The sequence below is a fragment of the Uloborus diversus genome, chromosome 2 (assembly GCF_026930045.1).
Source record: "Uloborus diversus isolate 005 chromosome 2, Udiv.v.3.1, whole genome shotgun sequence".
Taxonomy (NCBI): domain Eukaryota; kingdom Metazoa; phylum Arthropoda; class Arachnida; order Araneae; family Uloboridae; genus Uloborus; species Uloborus diversus.
In genome coordinates this window covers 215,197,723-215,218,312 of record NC_072732.1, presented here as the reverse complement: position 1 = coordinate 215,218,312, position 20,590 = coordinate 215,197,723, and the positions used below count along the sequence as shown (strand labels likewise).

The window sequence follows — 20,590 nt, the reverse complement described above, 5'->3', positions numbered from 1 at the left end:
GGTTTCATTTAGTATGAAAGTCAACAAAGCATTTGTCGTGTAAACCTACATTGCATTTGCTGCATTTCCTATAGACTTTTTTGCAGCAAATAAGCACATAATACTTGAGTTTTATTTACAACAACATAATGACTTTCTCCATCATATCTAACTAAATCCAGTACCCTTGAGTTTAATTTCCCTGGTTTACCAACAGGTCTTCCAGGTTTAAAAGAGTTTTCATAAAGAGCCGATAGTCAGCTAAAAAATGTAAAACTGACTGGAAATGAATAATTCGGGAGGAAGTTTGAGAATGTATCACAGCGAAATATCCTGCTTTACGTAATATCCTGCATCATCAGAGTCACAGAAGTATGGCGCTGTTGCTAGCTTTGTGTCTGATAATTAATTTCTATCAAGGTAAGATTTTTTTATGTATTATTTATTTATTTATTTTTTCATGTACAACATGACAAGTCATTTAGGACAGGGAAAAGACCCACAATAAGACGTTGATCCTATATGACAAACTTTGTTTCTTATTGCTTATACAGTACAACGTCAAAACTAGAATTAATTTGGACCATAGGTAGTACGGATTTTTGGAAATGAGAAAAAAAATACCGTTTAAGAAAATAATTTGCCTTTTAACCAAATAAAGCGGGAATGCGATATGTATGTACATAAAAAATGTAATACTGTATTTAAGTTAACAACAAAATTTAACAGAAATTAACTCTTATTGTTTACTGAACATAAAGGGATAATTTGTGAGGAACTATTAACGGTAAATTAAACTGAGAAAATGGGGTGGAATTCAGAAAAATACACCGACGTCACACAAATGAAGTTGAGTTAATACAAAATACACTGCTCTACATCTTCATTATTCAGAGACAGATATCTTCTAGCGCTTCATCTGGAAAAGATCTATTTGGGGGGGGGGCTAAAAAATTTCGAACTGTATTTATTTTGTACTTAATCCGATTTCTCATGCGTAAAATCGACGTCATTGGTAAAACGTAAAAAGAAGAAATATGTCAAATATCCTTTTTCCACCTCTGTCACACACATACACAGACACACACCACTTCTATATAAACAGCGGTGTTCTTAGCATGAATGTCAGGGACGGTAATTTGCGGTGCGCCACCAAAAAAAAAGGAAAAGTAAACATGAAGTTCATACAATTTTCAGAAACTGCATTTTTATTCGTGTGGTGTAAAACAAAAGTTAGCTAATATACATTTCAAGACTAACATATTTTGTGACCGTTCTTTTTTTCTAATTCTGCTCTAGATGAGTTTCTGTAACCACAGTCTCACCACAATAGGGTTCCATTTCCCTCGAAAACTATTTTTCCGCTGTTTTAAATTTATAGGCTTTAAAAGAAATTTAAAAAAAAAAAAAAAACAAATCGAGCAATTATGAAACCCTGGATTCAGACACTCTTACTCCACCGAAAGACCTGCCTCTCTTGTCTGAGCCAATAACAAATTAAATGAAAAGAAAATAAAGAAGTGATTTTTTGAGTAGTCATATAAGTGATGAACTAACTATTAGAAATAAAATTTCTAAAGTTTGATAGATAAAATATACTTTTAATATATATCTTTTTTTTTTTTTTTGCGAAAATGAAGTATTTATACTTTTTATGAACTCTTATATCCAATAAACCTTGCATGCAATAATCTATTTCCCGAAATGTATCAGTAGTTGTCGAGCAGCTTATTATGAGTTATAAACATGGGAGTGAGTTCGGTTTTTTGACATTCCATGTTTTGACGCTCGGATTTTTACTGTGCAGTAAGTATAAGTAAGTAAGCAGTAAGAAAGCTAAATGTATTTCAAAAGTATGAAAAAAAAGAGGGGAAAAAGAAAGTTATTGTAATTCGAAAACTCACTCATTCTGGAGAAATGCAAAATGTGAAAGGGAAGAGTCCAAAAAAAATAAACATAATTAGTCGCACATCCGAAATTAACCAAAATATGAGGCAGGTAATGCTAAACTTACACAACAATAAATAAACTTAACTAAAGAAATAACTTTCATATGCTAAAAAGAGTTAAGAATTCGCAACTCCAACAAACTATAGGGGGCACTTCAGCCATTGTCTAATGGCGGATGAAAAAGGTAAAACAAACGCACGCCGTAGCGTTGAAAATGCTAATAAGCCTAGTAATTTTGTTTGTATGCATGACTTTGTTTTATTCTTTTTAAATTAATTTTTAAACTCTTTTTGATATTCTGGCCCAAGTAGAAAGAAATGAAAATTCAAGAAGCATTACTAAACGGTAGAAATTAATGCAAATTTCGTAGTTCCTTGTAAGCAGCCATTTCCACGATATTGAATTCGATATTTATCAATTCTTGATGGAACTACATTTTCATTTTGGCCATAAGAACACTATAAATATTTCATGTAACAGAACCTTTGTTTACCAATGTTACCAAAAGAGAAAGATGATACTTCTTTGTATTGTTTGGCTAGCGTTAATTGTTCTACATTCGTAGCTGAGTTATTTCTCAAACTGTCGAATCGGTCAGTTTTAATTTTTTCTGTTTCGTATGTTTCTAATTTCCCAACTATAATTTAATTCTGTCATGCATCATCAATAAAATTCTCACGGATACATGGTGGTAGTTTTCTTTTTAACTGATCTTCCGTTATTTCTTTAAACTGATCGATTTCTGTAATCTTCCTACCATTTTAATGCAAACATGATAAAAAATAAAAAAAATTTAAATTGACATGCGAAATCTCGCCAAGGGTTCTTAGCTCGTACAATACTAAAGTTATAACCCTTAATAGTAGGGGAGATAACGACAGTTTTTAATACATTATTTATTATATAAGGCCAGAATTTTTTTAAATATTAGATTAGTTTACTTAAAAGAAGAAAACGCGAGTCTACCAAAAAGTTATCGTTGCAATAATTAATAAAAAATTTTGCAATATGTTGCAAAAACTTGGGAAATTGTCTTATATATATAAGGCTGAAACTCGGTAACATTATTGATTACGTATAAACATAACGAAAAATATGTCTACCGCGTCCGAAGCGTTGCCGTGCCGTGTCTACCACCCATGCAAGGTGCGAAAAAATCAGTCAATTTTGACTTAAATATATAAGTCTAAAATTTTTTAGTAACTGTTTACAATGTATAAAATATAAAAACAGAAGTCTACCAGTTGTGTTATGTTGCAAAGGCATGATAGACGTCACGGAATGTCGACCTCGTACCTCTATGTACCGTTTATCGGGCCGCTAGCGCTCGCTCGAAAAAGTTTGCTTGTCGTCGCGAAATTTCAATAAATAAAGCTGATTTATTTTTTAATAAATAGTTTAAATCCTGTTTTTATTAAAATTTTTAGTCTACCGTGATTAAGAGGTCGCTTAGTCTTTGGTAGACGTTGCCTAAATTATAAAGTAGTTGGAAAAGTATGAATGATTTAAGCATATTAAAAAAAAAAATAATTTTAACATTGAAACGAAATTAAAAAATATTTTATTAAAATTAAAATTATGTACAAAATTATAGTGAAGTTCATTTTACATTAATAATGTCTTGACCTTTTAAATTATGCCTCTTTTATTTATTTATATTTATGATCAAGTACTTATGAAATAAAATTTTTTACATCGATCTTACATAAAATAAATAATTAAAAATAATCAAATAAACAGTTCTTTACACATTAATTAATCTTTACTAATAATAAAGCTGAAAGTCTCTCTGTCTGAATGTCCGGAGGATGTCTGTAGGATGTCTGGATCTCTGTGGCGCGCATAGTGCCTAGACCGTTCGGCCGTTTTTCATGAAATTTGGCACAAAGTTAGTTCGTAGCATGGGAGAGTGCACCTCGAAGCGATGTTTCGAAAATTCGACGTGGTGAGGCAGAAGGCTATGCTTCGAATGTAACATCTTTTATTGCTTGCGGTTATTGTTTTCAGTAAACCATTTAAAAACTTTTCAGTTGTCCTCAATTTTCCACCCACAATCAAGAGGTGATAAGCTTGTCAGATTTTTTAAATGAAAATTTGTCCAATTTTGCGAAATGCAAGCTGTTCTGAGGAAATGTTCACGAAGTTCAGACTAACATAGGGTTAAGGATGACGGATCAAAACTCTTCACGTTTTCGAGAATTACTTTATCTTTTTTTCAAAATTTTTATACTCTTCTAAAAACGTCATGGTTCTTGCATCATTTATTCTTTCCATTTTATTTTGTCTGTACATTCGGCTCTTCCGAAATTTCGAGTTGTATTCGAATTTGCGACATGCATTTTACATTGTGCGATGGCTTACTCAAATTTGTTAACGCTCCTGTGTATTCTTCCGACTTTGTAAATAGAACGTAAGGTCGAACTTTTCCTTTTCGGAAAAAAGCCGGATTTTGATCGCAACCAGTCATTGCGTGTAAAGCAACCAAGGCGGAACAAACAGTTTCTCCTAAATTCTTGTAAAGTTCAGCGACATTGATACATCTTAATGATTTTCCAACGCTAACTTCCATCCAGACCTTTATTTAAGAATTCAAAAACTTCATGTTAGCCAATATTATAACTAATACATCAGTATCTGAACATCGTAGGTGGACGTCATATGGAGGCTGCAGCTCTTCAAAATTTACAAAGATGGTAAATCATTTTTGTGTCGGATTTTTCGCGGTCTGGGTCACGATTGAGTATGATCGACTATTTTTACAACTTTTCTGTTGATGGTTTCAAATCTATAACACTGTTTGTAGTTAATATACACAAATTTATCTTCAAAATAAATCGCTTTGTTATCTCGTTCCCAGTTTGTTAGTAAATATTCTAGCAAATCTTCTTTAAAAGTAATATTTTTTAATTGATTCAAAAAGTCAGAGGGACGTGTTGCAGAGTCTCCTATCTGAATTTTTTGACCTCTGTGAGTTCCGCTTAATATATCGTCGCCGCAGAACAACAGTAAGATATCTTAGTGTTATTTCTGGGATTAGATATCTTACTGTTGCTCTGAAGCGACGATATGTTCGTCATCTTTTATGGAAGGAAACGGGGTACGTGTCGAAAACAATTACTACGAATACTGCTGAACATACTTAATAATTTTCTCAATATCATAGCATAAGATGATGGAATTTCTTTCATTAGATGTAATAAAAAGAATCCATCATAGATGAGAAATTTTGGTTGTTCAGAATTGATGTTTTTTAAGCACTTTTATTACACTTGGCCTGATTGTCATGGAGTAATCTGAGGCGTGCTTTTGCTTATATTTCAGCAACTAGATCACTAAGAGACTTCTGGATATTACTAAATGATTTGCTTAATCTTAAGGTACAACTTAAGGCTGAAAATTTAAAATTCTGAAGTAACATCATTATTTCGGTTAGGATGGAAAATAGCAAATTTGATGTAATTTCCCCATTAAATGTTTAAATATAAAATCCATTGTTACAAATTTTGTTGCCTTGCAAATGTAATGTTAATAGTAATCATAATGAAAATTTTGAATCAAGTCCTCTCTGGAGCAAGAATGAAATTTATTCACTGACGTTGCTTTCTTAGGGTTTTTATCCTCATCTATGCATCTATGCCAATAATCGATAACGGGGCTAAGTAAAAAGACGTATTAGGATCTTTATCCCAAGTTACTAATATGTTGTGAACCATTCTTTTGCGTATACTCAGCAACTAGACCACTTACAGACTTCAGAATTTTATTAAATGATTTGTTTAACCTTAAGGTACAACGTAACGCAGGGTTCATACTCTATTTGGATGAAAAAATTCCATGGCTTTTCCAGGACTTTTTCATGGCCTTGTTACATGAAGAGAATAGTACTATTTAATATCAAACTTGCCAAAAAATTTTTTTTTTATTTATTTATTTATTTATTTTTTTTTTTTTTGGAAATGAGCATTAGCAAAACTTCTATGTGAATGCCACTACCTAATTGAAAAAATATCAGTGTACACCTAAAAAAACTGAATAATTCTTACATGTTTTCATCATATAAGTTTAAGTTAAGTAAAAGTTTATGGGTTCAAGTTTACAGTGAATGATAATTAAATGTCGATTATTTTTTTCATAAACAGGCAGAATGATAATGATTGGGGAAAAGGTTGAATGAATCATTACTAAGTTTCAATAAATTTTTGTTTCAAAAGTTGCTTTTTAGTGTCAACTTGACAATTTTTTGGTTCTTTAAAATAAAGCCACATTCTTTAGTAAATTCATGTTTCTAAACCAAATATTTATTTTTAAAAAATTTAAATAAAAACATTTCATAGTAAATAAATCTTTTGATATAAATGTACTTGTTTACTTATTTGTACATTTTCAAATGCATATAAATTAATAGGTTCAGAAATTCTAAAACATGTTTGAATAATGACACTGAACGTACCAGCCAGTCGCATGGATGAGTTTTGCGGGCCGTATATTGGGCACTACTGTTTTTGTGCATTAGAATTCCCCTATTTCTGTATTCTATCGCATGACTAAAGATTGTCCGAAACCTTCAACAAATTGAGATAAACTCTGATAAATTTAAAAATAAAGATTTAGGAGTAATGGAAACGAACTTGGATGCAATGTTTTTTGAGATCGTTCAATTTTCCAGTTTAAATAGCTTTCATGGTGCAATACTAAATCACTCAAGATTTCTAATACTCTTTTTAGCTACTGTTACTTTTTCCCAGAACATTTTTCCATGACTAAAAATAAATTTCCATGACTTAGACTGAAAATTTCAATTTTCCATGACTTTTCCAAGTCTGAAATTTGCTTATTTTTTTTCCATGACTTTCCAAGATTTCCATAACCCGGACGAACCCTGGTAACGCTAAAAAATCAAATTCTAAAGTAAAATTTTGTTTGAATACAAAAAACTTTAAAATAACAGATTAAAAAAAAAATAACAAGCACTTTTCATAATGCACTCAAAAGGACAAAATAACTTTTCTGGGTCAGAAAGGACAATTTAAGTGTTCCTGTAGTTTTTAATTCTTTGAAGAAAAAGATTTCACAAACGAAGAAAAGTGCGCTCAAGTCATTTTAAACCTAACTTTCCCATTAAGGAAAAAAAATGCGTGTTTCAACACTCAAATTTATGGTTGAAAGCTAGATAATGGTAAAACATTCTCTACATGACTAGAACCGCACTTTTCTCCGTTTGTAGTGTCATTTTCTTGGAAATTTTTGAAAACTACAGGAATTCTTAAATTGTCCTTTCTGACCCAGAAAAGTTATTTTGTACTTTTGAGTGCATTATGAAAAGTGCTTATTATTTCTTAAAAAATCTGTTATTTTTCAGTAAATGCAGTGAGACAGATTTTTAAGTTCTGCAGATGGCTATTATCTGTTGACCCAATTCAACATATGCTAAAGAAATATAAACATCAGCAGCAATGCTATCGCCGCGAAGCACTGGATCAAGTTTGCTCCAAAATGGCGGATGCGTCGGCTCCTCCACTATAGGGGCCTTACTCAGGCTCAGGCCCCAGACCCTAAGTTATTAAAGGCGTGTCCTGCCCTTCTCCTTTCTTCGCAGTAGATGAATAAACAGCTTTACTTCCCCATTTACGAAATGCATTTGAAAAGGTGGTGATTCAAAATATTTTTGAAGAAGTAAAAAAAAAAAAAAAAATATATATATATATATATATATATATATATATATATATATATACATATATATATATATACATATATATATATATATATATATATATATATATATATATATATATATATATATATATATATATATACATATATATATATATATATATATATATATATATATATATATATGAATAATGTAACAAAAGTATGAATATCAATTTAAATATGATAGAAAATTGTAATCATTAAAAAAAAAAAAAAAAATTGAAAAATTTCCATTTATAAAGAATGAAAAGATAAAATAATCATACTTTTCCAACTACTTTATAATTTAAGCAACGTCTACTAAAGACTAAGCAACCTCTTAGTCACGGTAGACTAAAAATTTTAATAAAAGCAGGATTTAAACTATTTATTAAAAAATAAATCAGCTTTATTTATTGAAATTTCGCGACGACAAGCAAACTTTTTCGAGCGAGCGCTAGCGGCCCGATAAACTGAAAACAACCCGTTTACTGAAAACAATTACCGCAAGCAATAAAAGATGTTACATTCGAAGCATAGCCTTCTGCCTCAACACGTCGAATTTTCGAAACATCGCTTGGAGGTGCACTCTCCCATGCTACGAACTAACTTTGTGCCAAATTTTATGAAAATCGGCCGAACGGTCTAGGCACTATGCGCGCCACAGAGATCCAGACATCCTACAGACATCCTCCGGACATCCAGACAGAGAGACTTTCAGCTTTATTATTAGTAAAGATTAATTAATATGTAAAGAACTGTTTATTTGATTATTTTTAATTATTTATTGTTATGTAAGATCGATGCAAAAAATTTTATTTCATAAGTACTTGATCATAAAAAATAAATAAAAGAGGCATAATTTAAAAGGTCAAGACATTATTAATAAAAAATGAACTTCACTATAATTTTGTACATAATTTTAATTTTAATAAAATATTTTTTAATTTCGTTTCAATGTTAAAATTATTTTTTTTAATATGCTTAAATCATTCATACTTTTCCAACTACTTTATAATTTAGGCAACGTCTACCAAAGACTAAGCGACCTCTTAATCACGGTAGACTAAAAATTTTAATAAAAACAGGATTTAAACTATTTATTAAAAAATAAATCAGCTTTACTTATTGAAATTTCGCGACGACAAGCAAACTTTTTCGAGAGAGCGCTAGCGGCCCGATAAACGGTACATAGAGGTACGAGGTCGACATTCCGTGACGTCTATCATGCTTTTGCAACATAACACAACTGGTAGACTTCTGTTTTTATATTTTATACATTGTAAACAGTTACTAAAAAAAATTTTAGACTTATATATTTAAGTCAAAATTGACTGATTTTTTCGCACCTTGCGTGGTAGGTAGACACGGCACGGCAACGCTTCGGAAGCGGTAGACATATATTTTTCGTTATGTTTATACGTAATCAATAATATTACCGAGTTTCAGCCTTATATATATAAGACAATTTCCCAAGTTTTTGCAACATATTGCAAATTTTTTTATTAATTATTGCAACGATAACTTTTTGGTAGACTCGCGTTTTCTTCTTTTAAGTAAACTAATCTAATATTTAAAAAAATTCTGGCCTTATATATATTGTCGTAAAATTTCGGTCGCTATCTCCCCTACTATAACAAATTAAAGTTGGCGCACTATTTTGGCGATGAAAATTCTCAGCGTTAAACATTTTTTATTTTGGTCTATGATAATATATTCAAGAAAATATTTTTCTTACTGTCCATTCCAACTAAATGCTGCAGTAAAATAAGGTTTGTTAAATTAATTATTTTTAAACTAGCCGGAGATGAAAGCCCTAATTCTTCTGCTAGTTATCAAATCCTTCTTTCAAGTTTAAGATTAAAAAACCCATATTCTTACAAATGCACCCTCAAAACAATAAATAAAAAAAAATACCTGGTATAACGTTATCCTCTTTCAAAGAAAAAAAAATGCATCGAACAGACGAGCAAATTCGTTGATCATTTCTTGATTCGTTGATAATTTCTTGCAAATGCGAAGTTTGTTAATCCAGAATTTTCTCATGTTTACGCTTTCGCCATTTACGACAACCAACTCAATTTTTAAAGGTAAACAATGAAAACTAACATTATTTTGAGAAGCTAGAGAATATCATTAAGGGACGAAACAATTTCTGTTGCTGAAAGCAATCTAAGATACATCGAATGCGTTAATAAATACTCATTACAAACAGCCTATGTTTACCAACAGACACACGTGGAACGCTATGTTTTACCTTTTTCTTTAATTTTATAAATCACCGCAAGGTAGTGTATTCGAGCGCTGGAGTTGCGAATGTTGGCTATAAAAATTTTTGAAAAAGGCAGACGACAAACAAAGGTTTTGTTCGAATAGAGCAATCAGTTAACTCGGTTGGTTGATTTGAGTGAGTACTACTGAAAAAATGATTAAAATGTTGAAGCTAATTTATGATAAAATTCTAAACAAAATAAATTGCTTCAAAAAGTAGTTTCAGGATTTATATATCAGAATAAAACAATGAAGTTAATTTAAAATAAAGTTATAGACTAAAAAATGTTTTTGAGATTTGGATAGCAGCCAAAAAACTAACTTTTAAAACTTAAAATTTAGAATTTTATTTTCTAACCCATGTGCAAAATAGCAACAAGACAGAAATAAAAATTCCTGAGTAGCGTAATGTTGACGTTTTAATTAATACCTCCGCTAATTAAAGTCGTACAGTTACGAGATTGTTCTTATTCGCAACTTCAATAAACTATTAGGGGACGCTGCGGTCACTGTCCAATGGCGGCTGAAAAAGGTAAAACAAGCAAATGCCGTAACTTATCATTTGCTTAGAAGCTTAGTGAATGGCAGTAGTTTTTCATTGTGTTCGTGAAAAGCTTTTTTTGCGTTCTTTTGAAATTACATTGCACCATAAACAGTCTGAAGCCTGTAATTTACCTCAAAGGAGGCACGTAAAATGGAATGTTTTACCTTTTTCTGTAGTTTTGCTAATCACCGCATGGTAGCGTATTCGAGCTCTGGAGTTGCGAATTGTTTTCCTTTAAAATTTTCGAATGGATCGGTATCTCGTTCGACTCTCGACTCGCAGCGATTCTCGAGAATATTTTTCTTCAGACGAACAGACAGACAGAAGGACGGACGCGAACAGATTTTAATAGTACGGACTATTCAAGCAGATTTTACAGTAAAAAACGGTGTTTTTTTGTTAAAAACACGCTTTTTGAGGAAAACAAAACCTATATAGAAGAGCTTAAATTGAAACACTTCAACTGTATTCAGATTAATTTTGCTCAGACATGAAAGCAACCAATTCAGATTCATCAAAGCATGAGTGACCACGAAACTGGAGTAAACTCTTTTTCGAATCTTCATGTAAATTTTCTTAGCTTGTATTAATTTATACTAAAATAGTTTTCTCTGCGATTTCTTATGGTGATAACATTTCATCTTGTTTTTAGTATTGACCATTACGACGAAGAATGAAAATGTTCCAGAGCTTGAAAACTTGAGCGACAGTGTGATGACATGCGAGAAAGGATGGTATGGTTATAGTAAGTAAGAACAAAGCGAAATTCTTTACTACGCTGGTAGTAGTTATGATTTTCCTTCATAAAAGGTCATAAAATACTTTCTTGTTTTAAGTTTTTTAAAAAAAAAAAAACTTTGGGAAATTCAAATTTCCGGGATCCACAGTCAAGAGCATGCCAAAAATTACTTACTTTCAGATATAATCTTCTACCATGCAAGAAGCAGCGGTCGACAGCCTGAGCTTAATTACTGAGATTCGCAGTAGCGGATTTTAGGGGACGGACACAGGAGGTCCGAGTCCATCCCAAAGAAATAAAACTAACTATCCCATTAACTATTCTTCAACCATTAACTAAGACTATACTATAACTAAAAAATACCCCGTCAAGGTGTAGAGGGTGAAAATTGCTTCTACATTTGAAAAAAGCCATAGCATGTTTGGTAATATTTTAATATTTGAAATTGTAACCCTAACTTCAATGGATTAAATCTTAACTCCATAGAGGATAGCGTTCAATTTTTACCACTTTTTCGTCTCTTCACTCCCCTGAAATGACAGTCTTACCAGAAAAACAGTTAAGTTACCGGATCCAGTTCTGCCTTGTCACAATAAAGCCTTTCCCTGCATGTTAAACATTACCAAAACATATTATCAAATGATCATGCCGTGGCGCGAATTTCATTGTTGCAACTTGCGGGTTTCTCGATCATTGGCTAGTATTTATATGAGGATGTTTTATGGCTTTGTCGATGTATAAAAACACGATCATTGTCCGAAATTTGCCAACTATAGTCTCAACTATTCAAATACATTCCCAAAACATTTGGTAAAGAATTTTTAAAACTTTTGATTGATTCCAAAAGCCGCAATGGACAAGCTGAAAACTAATAAATGATTTATTATTCTTCATTGCAGATGATAAATGTTACCGATTTGGAGGCAGTGACAGACTCTCGAAAGTATTGAATCTCAACTGGGAGAAAGCATTAGAATTTTGCAGAAATGAAGGAGGAAGTTTGGCAACAATAGACAACCAAGACGTGCAGAGTAAAATGTTCTCTTTTAATTTATTTTTATATTTTTTAAATCAAATTTCACTGTTGGTATTTTTCCGTTAAAAGAGCACTTGGTGTTCTGAGCCACAAACTAACTTAAAACAGGATGTTCCAAAAGTAACGATCTATTTCCGTGAAAACACTAATGCATTGATATCTTTCACAGGTATTTGAAGGAATGTTCAACTTGGAAGAAAAAATAACCATCGTTTCCTGAAAACTGGATGATAAAATATAGTCACGAGCCCAGTCGTTACTGTCGCAACACAAGGCCATAGCGCAGGAATATGACGTCATTCAATCGAGGCAACCGGATAATGTTGGTGCATAATATTGAAACGTTTAATTGAACTTTCCACTGTTGAAAAATAAGATGATTTATTGAACTGAAGAAAAAAGATTTATGATTGAAAAGGCAGTATTATTCATAAGAAAATATTTCAAAGTTTTTTATACATATTAATACGCATATGGATGGTTATAATTATTTTTTGAGGAATGTTTGTTTATGCTACAAATAAGTAGAAGTTGAAGGCAGATTTCCAGAGTTATTTCAACTTAATTTTTTATAATAAGTAAGGTTTTACTCATGCCTGAAAGTTTTACAAAAGCTCATCGGTTCATTAATGTTTTACCACCCAGTTTCCAGGAAACAATAACTATTTTTTCTTTCAAAGAGAGCATTTCTTCAAACAACTGTGAAATCTATCAATACAGTAGTGTTTTCAAGGAAATGAATTGATAAGTTTCAAACATCCTGTACAGCGGCTCTATATTTAAGTATGCTCGTGTTTCCTGAACAACCCTGTTGTTATGTTGTTCTTTCTCTTCATTAAAAAAAAAAGAAGAAAAATTAATTTGAATTTTGAGATCTTGAATTCAAATTATGTTTTTCGCAATCCCGAGTGTGTGTATGTAGGCGTGTGTGTTTGTGTGTGGGGGTATGTGTGTTTGTGTGTAGAGGGTATGTGTATGTAGGCATGTGTGTTTGTGTCTGTGTGCTGGCATAAGTGTGTGGGTAGTTGTGTGTATGAGTGTTTGTGTGTGGGGGGGTATGTGTATGCGTGTAGGCATATGTGTTTGTGTGCAGGCATGAATGTGTGGGTAGTGGTGTGTATGTGTGTGTATGTTTTTGTGTGTGTAGGTGTCTGTATGTATGCTTGTGTGTATGTGTTTGTGTTTGTATGTATGTGTTTGTGTATGTGTGTAGGTGTATGTGTGTATGTGTTTGTGAATATGTGTTTGTGTGTGTGTATGTATGTGTGTGCGTGTGTGCAGTTGTATATGTATGTGCGTGTGTGTAGTTGTATATGTATGTGCGTGTGTGTAGTTGGTATATGTATGTGCGTGTGTGTAGTTGTGTATGTATGCGCGTGTGTGTAGGATATGGATGCAACCTGGAGACGGCTTTCGCTACAGGAGCAGCATCGTGAGGAGCCGGTCGACGGTGATGGTGCGGAGGGTGGCGGTGGGAAAATAAAATGATAGGACGCCAAAAACAGTCAAATGAGAACAATAAGCAATCGTGATTGCTCAAAAAAAAAAAAAAAAAAAAACAGATCCTAAAGACTAGCTGCGTCTCTCTATTTTGCACAGTCTACATCAAAAATAAAAGTTATGTCAAGTGACGCGTGTTCAACACTCAGGCTTGAACAAAAACAAAAATCTAAAATATCCCGACAGATCGCGGAAAATAACCAGAAAAAGGAAAAATTTTAAATCCTCCGATTACAGTAAAAGTCTCAAAACGAAAGCAAGAATTTTATTTGTTCACAATCGAGAAAAAAATATAGCAACCGATGTTTCTTTTCAATGTTTTAATTCACTCTAATTAACACTGAACTCATGGCAGACGATAAATTTCCAATTTAATATTGATGTTCTTTTTCTTAAAAATGCCAACTTTTCTCCTCGTGATTTTACAGCCTTGGTGGTTTTGAAATTCGAAGGCAGTAAATCTACCTTTGGAATATTTTTTCGCGGGTTTTCGAATGAGACAGAAATTAAGATAATCGGACAATTATTTCGGGTAGGAAAAGCCATTTTCGGGTCCTAAAATTAAAATTCGAACAGTTCCGACTTTTTTGGAGTTCGAAAAACATACTACGTAGTTTCTCGAGTGCCCAAGTATACCTCCCTGCCAAATTCGATCGAGATCCGACGTAAACTGTGGATTTGCATAGGGAACATACATACATACATGCATATTCTCTGTTTTATTAATCTAGATTTCGTGGTGACATTCTTCATCCTGGGCAACGTAACAGAAGTAGCGAACGGAGTGTGGATCGGTCTCCATGACCGCGTGACGGAGGGCAAGTACGAGTGGAGCGACGCCACCGAAGTCAATTTCACCAACTGGTCTCCCCACGAACCATCGGGTGACAGATATGGAGACGTAAGACCTTTCCCAGATTTCCATCCTCACAAAACTAGTGTTAGTGAAATCATAGGACAATTTCGACTATTGTCTGTGTAACGAGAATCGGCGTGTCAAGTTCAAAAAACTTTCGCATTTTCCATCTTTTCCCCCCTTCTGGTTGTCATTAGTCACGGCAAAAGAACTCTTTCCCCAAGTTGCTTTTGCAAATATTATGTGTTGCAGAAGCAACGTGGCTGACACTTTCAATAAATAAATTTAAACTATTTCTTTAAAAAAAAGTTTTTTTTTTCTCTCTCTCATTTTCCACATGCAGACTAATTAATAGTTAAAACAGACCTTTTTTTCCGGAAAAATCCAATAGGGAAGTTGCAACCTATTAAATGTTCATATTTTGGCTATTGGATATTGTTAATTGACCCTCAAAACTAAAAAATTCACCATCGCTGAATTTTAAAACACCGTGGTTTATATTTAATGAATTTTTAAAAATCCACGCGCAAAAGTGCGCGCTTCTGAAACGTCACGCGCCTACGTCACAGGGCGCGAATGGGCGCCTTCCGCCGAAGATCCCTTGTTTTCGCTAGGGACATTTTGAGCGCGCTGATATTTTTATTTTTTAGAAATTCAATACTCCTTTTGAACACACTATGGAGACCGGAATCATTAAAGAACAATCTAAATAATCTTCCTCATGTAACATCAATGAGGATATTCGAATATTTCCGAGAGGATGAGAGGTTCAATGTTCCAGAAACATGAGGAGTTAAATGCGAGGAGATAGGCCTTTTACGTTTCGTCTTCGAAGTCGAATGCGTGACCTTCGGCTTCTCCCCTATCGGAAGAGCGCATGACGTCACTTCCTATGCCATTTGACGTCACAAGCGCTTGAACTTTAAAAATTAATTTAAAAAAAACTACTTATCGTATCGCAAAAAATTTTTTCACCTATGATGTTCATATATGTTTCTCTATCATATAAAAACAAAATTGAAAAATCGAAAACTTCTCTATTATTGGAATTTTTTGTCCGGTCCCAGTTGATTCGGATAATTGGAACTCTACTCTACAATGAATTCTCTTTATCTGTATGAGTTGCTTGAACCCAAAACTACTACAGCAATTTGTTAGAACGTACTCTATGGTTTTTGCATATTGCTGAAAATATAAAAATGTTTCCCCTCTAAAAATGTATTGTATATTTTAACCTATTGTTTGTATTCATTAAAAAAAAACTTTACTTTCATGTTTCCCATTCATAGGAAGATTGTGCGAACATTCAGTTCCACCCGAACAGAAACATCGGAACATGGAATGACTTTCCTTGTGGACGTGAAATGCCATTTCTCTGCCAAAAAAGTATTCAAAATATTTTGATCAATGTTATGCTATCTAACTACTCGTACTTTCTTGTTGCATACATATTACGGTGAAAGAAATAATGTTAATATCCTCTAATATCAAAATATTGTTACAAATTCTGTAAATAGTAATTATTTTTGTGATTAATTTGTCGTAATCTAGCTAAATTTGGTGTTCATTAACCCTTAACAGGGGAGGTGCGGTCTCACAGAACGTTCAAAAGTTCATCCAACTACCCCTATTTTATTTTCAGCCCGATTGAATGGTTTTTCTCAATAGCTTTTTGTTTTGTGACCTTGAATACCTCCCTTGCTCATCAGGATGTTTTGGCAAGTGCATTTGCTTTAAATTTCATTGTATTCTTTAGAAGCGGTCTGTAAGACCATTCCTCCCCTTCAGCGTTACAATTTTTGGCAGTAGTAGACATGGGTCTTAACGTTACAACCGAGTATATAGGTTCATTTATCTTAAGCGCGTTATGCAGAAGAAATGCAAAATATTCTAGATGAGGTTGAGAATTGTTTGAAATGTTTGCAAAAGTTACGCAATGATGTTCTAAAGACAATAAGGCTGAATTATTCGTGGAAATACGACGTGAAATACTAATAGTTAAAGAGCTGTCAAAATTTTCCCGTAATGTGATATAATCAATTTTTGGGTATTAAAATGTCCTGTATATATTAAAAAACTAAAATAAAATCTTTAACTGATAATAGATTTATTTTTATTACGAATAATAAATTATTTACTGCAGCATATGATTTATCTCGAAAAATCTTTAGGCATTTGTTAAATTTCCTCGGAATGGATATATTTCAGTTCAAAATTTAAAAATATTTTTCCCCCGTGCTAACAAAAGTGCAAAGAATATTTAAAGGAATTTACAGGAATGTATCTTAATTACACGATTTTTAAAAAAATTGAAAGTAGAGCGGTCTCTGAGACCTCACGCCTCCTGTTACGTCTTACCTTTTCACCTCCCCTGTTACGGGTTAAATTATCTTTCATCTAGAATTATTGTAGTAATGTAACCTGTAAATAGTTTTTTGTAATGAATATACAGCCCCCGTAAATTCGGCTGAAGTATACGGTCTCCCTATTTTTCATTGATAAGGTTTGTGAATAAATAAAAAGAAGGAAAGTTCGGGAATATTGTGGAATATTTGAGAGGTCCCTTTCGATGTCTATAAATAGCCGTGCCGCATGACAAAAAGTCAGTCCCGATTGAGAAGTTGTACTGAGAGTGTATTAGCTCTATTTATTGCGAGGCATTTCGCTGTGTTGTTTTTCGTATTTGGATGTAAACACGTGTGTAACCGTTAAGTTTACGGTGTTGATTGATATTTGCTTAATTGCCGATGATTAATTTAGCAGTTGTTAACTATCTTTCCCGTACATAGTGTAAATAAATCTTTTGTGTTTTCTCAAGAACTGTGTCGTCCTTTCAAGAAAGTTGGAAGTCGCACCGGACCCGTAACAATATTTTATAGTCTGGCTCTGATAAGATGTGGCCTGTCATCGAGGGACTTATTTTCTTTTCTGGGAGAGAAAGCAGTCAAAGGATGGATTGCTGCATTTGCAAAAGAGCAGCGTTACCATTGCTCTAAATTTTTATTCAAATTCAAAAGCGGTTTTTTTCCCCTTCGTTTTAAAGAATGCAGGATGGTTGATTTAAAATGTTCCAACAGTTTTTGAAGCAAAAGTGACTTCTGGTGAGTATGTTCCAATCGAACTTTGTTGATAAGCGAAATGGGCCGAAACGGTGCCGACCAGATAAAGATTCATGTTCTTTCTCAAATCAATTTTCATCACCCCTATTTTAAGCGAAGAGAATCGTTACATCCCTCGTCCATCGGTGTTCCCCTTATCAGGGCCAAATTATTTCCATTAATTTAATGATTCTCGTAGTTTTGGTACTTTCCCCAATAGGTCATCTGTCGCTCAAGAAATCTAGTCATTCAATAGATGGCGCCACTGAAATCAATCGCTAAGTGATGCCATCTATTAGTAACTAGATAACTTAAGCGGTAGTATGCCTATTGGGGGAACAAAATAATTACGTATGTCAGTGAAATCTCTAAATATAACTGAGGCTTGAGATATTATAAGAGTCCACATTTACTACAGATGTCCTTCAGTGGCAAAGCTAGATTCTGCTGCCCGGGGCAGTTCCTCTATTTGCCGCCTACTCATTGAGACATATCTAATACATTAAACCATCGAAAATTATTGAATTTAAAATTAAAAACTTTATTAAATGCAGAAAGGAAGCTAATTTAATCCGTATTTTTCCTACAAAAAAAGGGGGGGGGAGTGGTTCAGTTGCTTATCCCGGAGAAATATTTTTAACTTACATCAAACATCGCTGTTAAAAGTGGAGGGGAGTCATCAAAACTGAAGTCAGTTTGAGCCTTTGGTGACGTTAAGAAGTCGGGGTCTTATCTAGAAATTTTCTGGAAATTTAAGTTTTAAAATTGCAAATTAAGTCTATCTTAGAGAACGTTAAGGGAATGAGGAAGATTCAGGGGCTACTTAGGGAAGTATTTCAACTTTGAACACTGAGAAGCGCAGTTGTAATTATACGAAAACCTTACATTTCAAAAAAGGTTTTTTTTTTTCCTTAGCCTCCAGTAATAGATTTGAAGTTGTTTGTGATTCCTTTATTGAGATTTTTTTTTCGCTTCAAATATACTGAATCGCCGCTCCAAAAAATATGACGCCCGGGGCGGACCGCCCCATCCCAGCTATGCCACTGATGTCCTTGAGAAACGCTTGTCGAAAAAGGCTGAGAAACGCTAGTTTAACGCACCACATATCTGCTATTAACCTAACCTCGGAAATATATTGTTACAAATTCTGTAAATAGTAATTATTTTTTGTGATTAATTTGTTGTAATCTGGTCAAATTTGGTGTTTATTCCATTATTTTTCATCTAAAATTATCTTAGTAACGTAACCTGTAAATATTTTGTTATAAATATACACCCCCCCCCCCAACATTCGTATGATGTATATGGTCCCCGGATAACATTTGTGAATGGAATAAAAAGAAAACATCGAGAAGCATTTCGAATTTTGTCGAAGCCTCCTAGGACTTATAAATAGCCTCCGCGCGTGCTCGCGAGTTACTTTTGCTTTTTAAACTGCCTGACCCGTAAGCTCTGTTATTGCGCCTTTGCGCTGTGTTTTTGCGTATTTGGATGTAAATATGTGTGTAACCGTTGAGTTTACGGTGTAAATTGATATTTGCCTAATTGCTATGGTTGATTTAGCAGTTACAACTACATTTCCTGTACATAGCTGTAAATAAATCTCCTGTGCTTTTCTCAAGAACTGTGTCATCATTTAAAGAAAGTCTGAAGTTGCATCGAACGAGTAACAATATGTAGTGTATAACATGTTTTTTATTTTTTCCTCAGACCAGGTACGAATGCCAATCAGCATAGCGCCTTTGGATGCAAAATTCTGTTCTGATGAGAACAACTCCGGGTGGAAGTTCCGGCACTCGTGCTTCAATCTGGTGCCAGAGAGGAAAACGTGGCGGGAGGCAGAGAAGTACTGCCAGAAGCAGTACTCAGGCCATCTCATAGCTGTCAAAGATATCTTGGTAGATTTTTATTTGGACTACATGTTGAAAAATTTAGAAGGCGCCCTCTGGATCGGAGTCGAAATTGAAGTATGTTTTTTGTTTCTGAAGTAAGAAATGAACGATCTTTTACGTGTATCGTCCTCTTAAAAAAAAAAAAAAAACTGTGTGTCGTAAAGACACACGAACATTACATTCATGATAAGGAACAACATTTGCAAAAATAAAGAAAATTAAAAATGTCAACAATCACAACCTGCCTCATCCTTACAAACAATGGCTCTTAAGTATTTTGTAGCAGTTCTTTGACACCAAGTAAAGTGTGAGTTAAAGGAAATTCACAAGTTTTTAACGGTCCGCAAACGTGGTTTTTTGAGCAATCACGATTGCTTATTGTTCTCACTTGACTGTTTTGATGTCCTATCATTTTATTTTCCCACCGCCACCCTCCGCACCATCACCGTCGGCGGGCTCCTCACGATGCTGCACCTCTAGCGAAAGCCGTCTCCAGGTTGCATCCATGTCCTACACACACGCGCATACATACAAACTACACACACACGAACGCACACACACACACACACATACAAACACATACACACACCTACACACTAGGGTGGAACGAAAAAAACAAAGTTTTTATTTTCGAATTGTAATAGTGCAGAAAAGTTGCGATTGGTGATGACTTACAAAAATAAACACAAATTTTTTAAATCGGATAATATCTTCCGATCCCGCAACGAGCCTAAAAATTTGAAAAAATAGAAAATGTCATGTGTTTTTAGCGATTTTTTAAAAACTTGGCTCCAACGTTTCTTTTAAATACTCTAAGACGAAAAAATTACGATTGCTGAAGCCTTTAGAAATTTTGAAAAACATATTGAAATCAAATAATACCTTCTGATCCAGGAACAAGCATGAAAAGTTTAAAAAAAAGGGAGAATTTCATTTTTTCTTAGTGATTAAAAATAAAATTGTTCTTCTTGTTTTTTTCCCCGGTGTTACAGGGAAAAGCCTTTTAAAAAACCTTATATTACACATACACA

The 20,590-nt window shown here is 33.5% G+C and overlaps 1 protein-coding gene across 1 annotated transcript in view; it reads left to right on the top strand.

The window, feature by feature from the left end:
• The first annotated feature begins 334 nt into the window (after positions 1 to 334).
• Positions 335 to 20,590, top strand: part of LOC129217677 (macrophage mannose receptor 1-like) — a 54,264-nt gene continuing 34,008 nt past the window's right edge. Inside the window, exons 1-6 of the mRNA XM_054852008.1 lie at positions 335 to 399; positions 11,091 to 11,183; positions 12,077 to 12,208; positions 14,445 to 14,614; positions 15,859 to 15,955; positions 19,378 to 19,634. Of these exons, the coding sequence (XP_054707983.1) occupies positions 354 to 399; positions 11,091 to 11,183; positions 12,077 to 12,208; positions 14,445 to 14,614; positions 15,859 to 15,955; positions 19,378 to 19,634 (795 nt within the window). The 5' untranslated portion in view covers positions 335 to 353. The remainder of the gene's footprint in view (positions 400 to 11,090; positions 11,184 to 12,076; positions 12,209 to 14,444; positions 14,615 to 15,858; positions 15,956 to 19,377; positions 19,635 to 20,590) is intronic.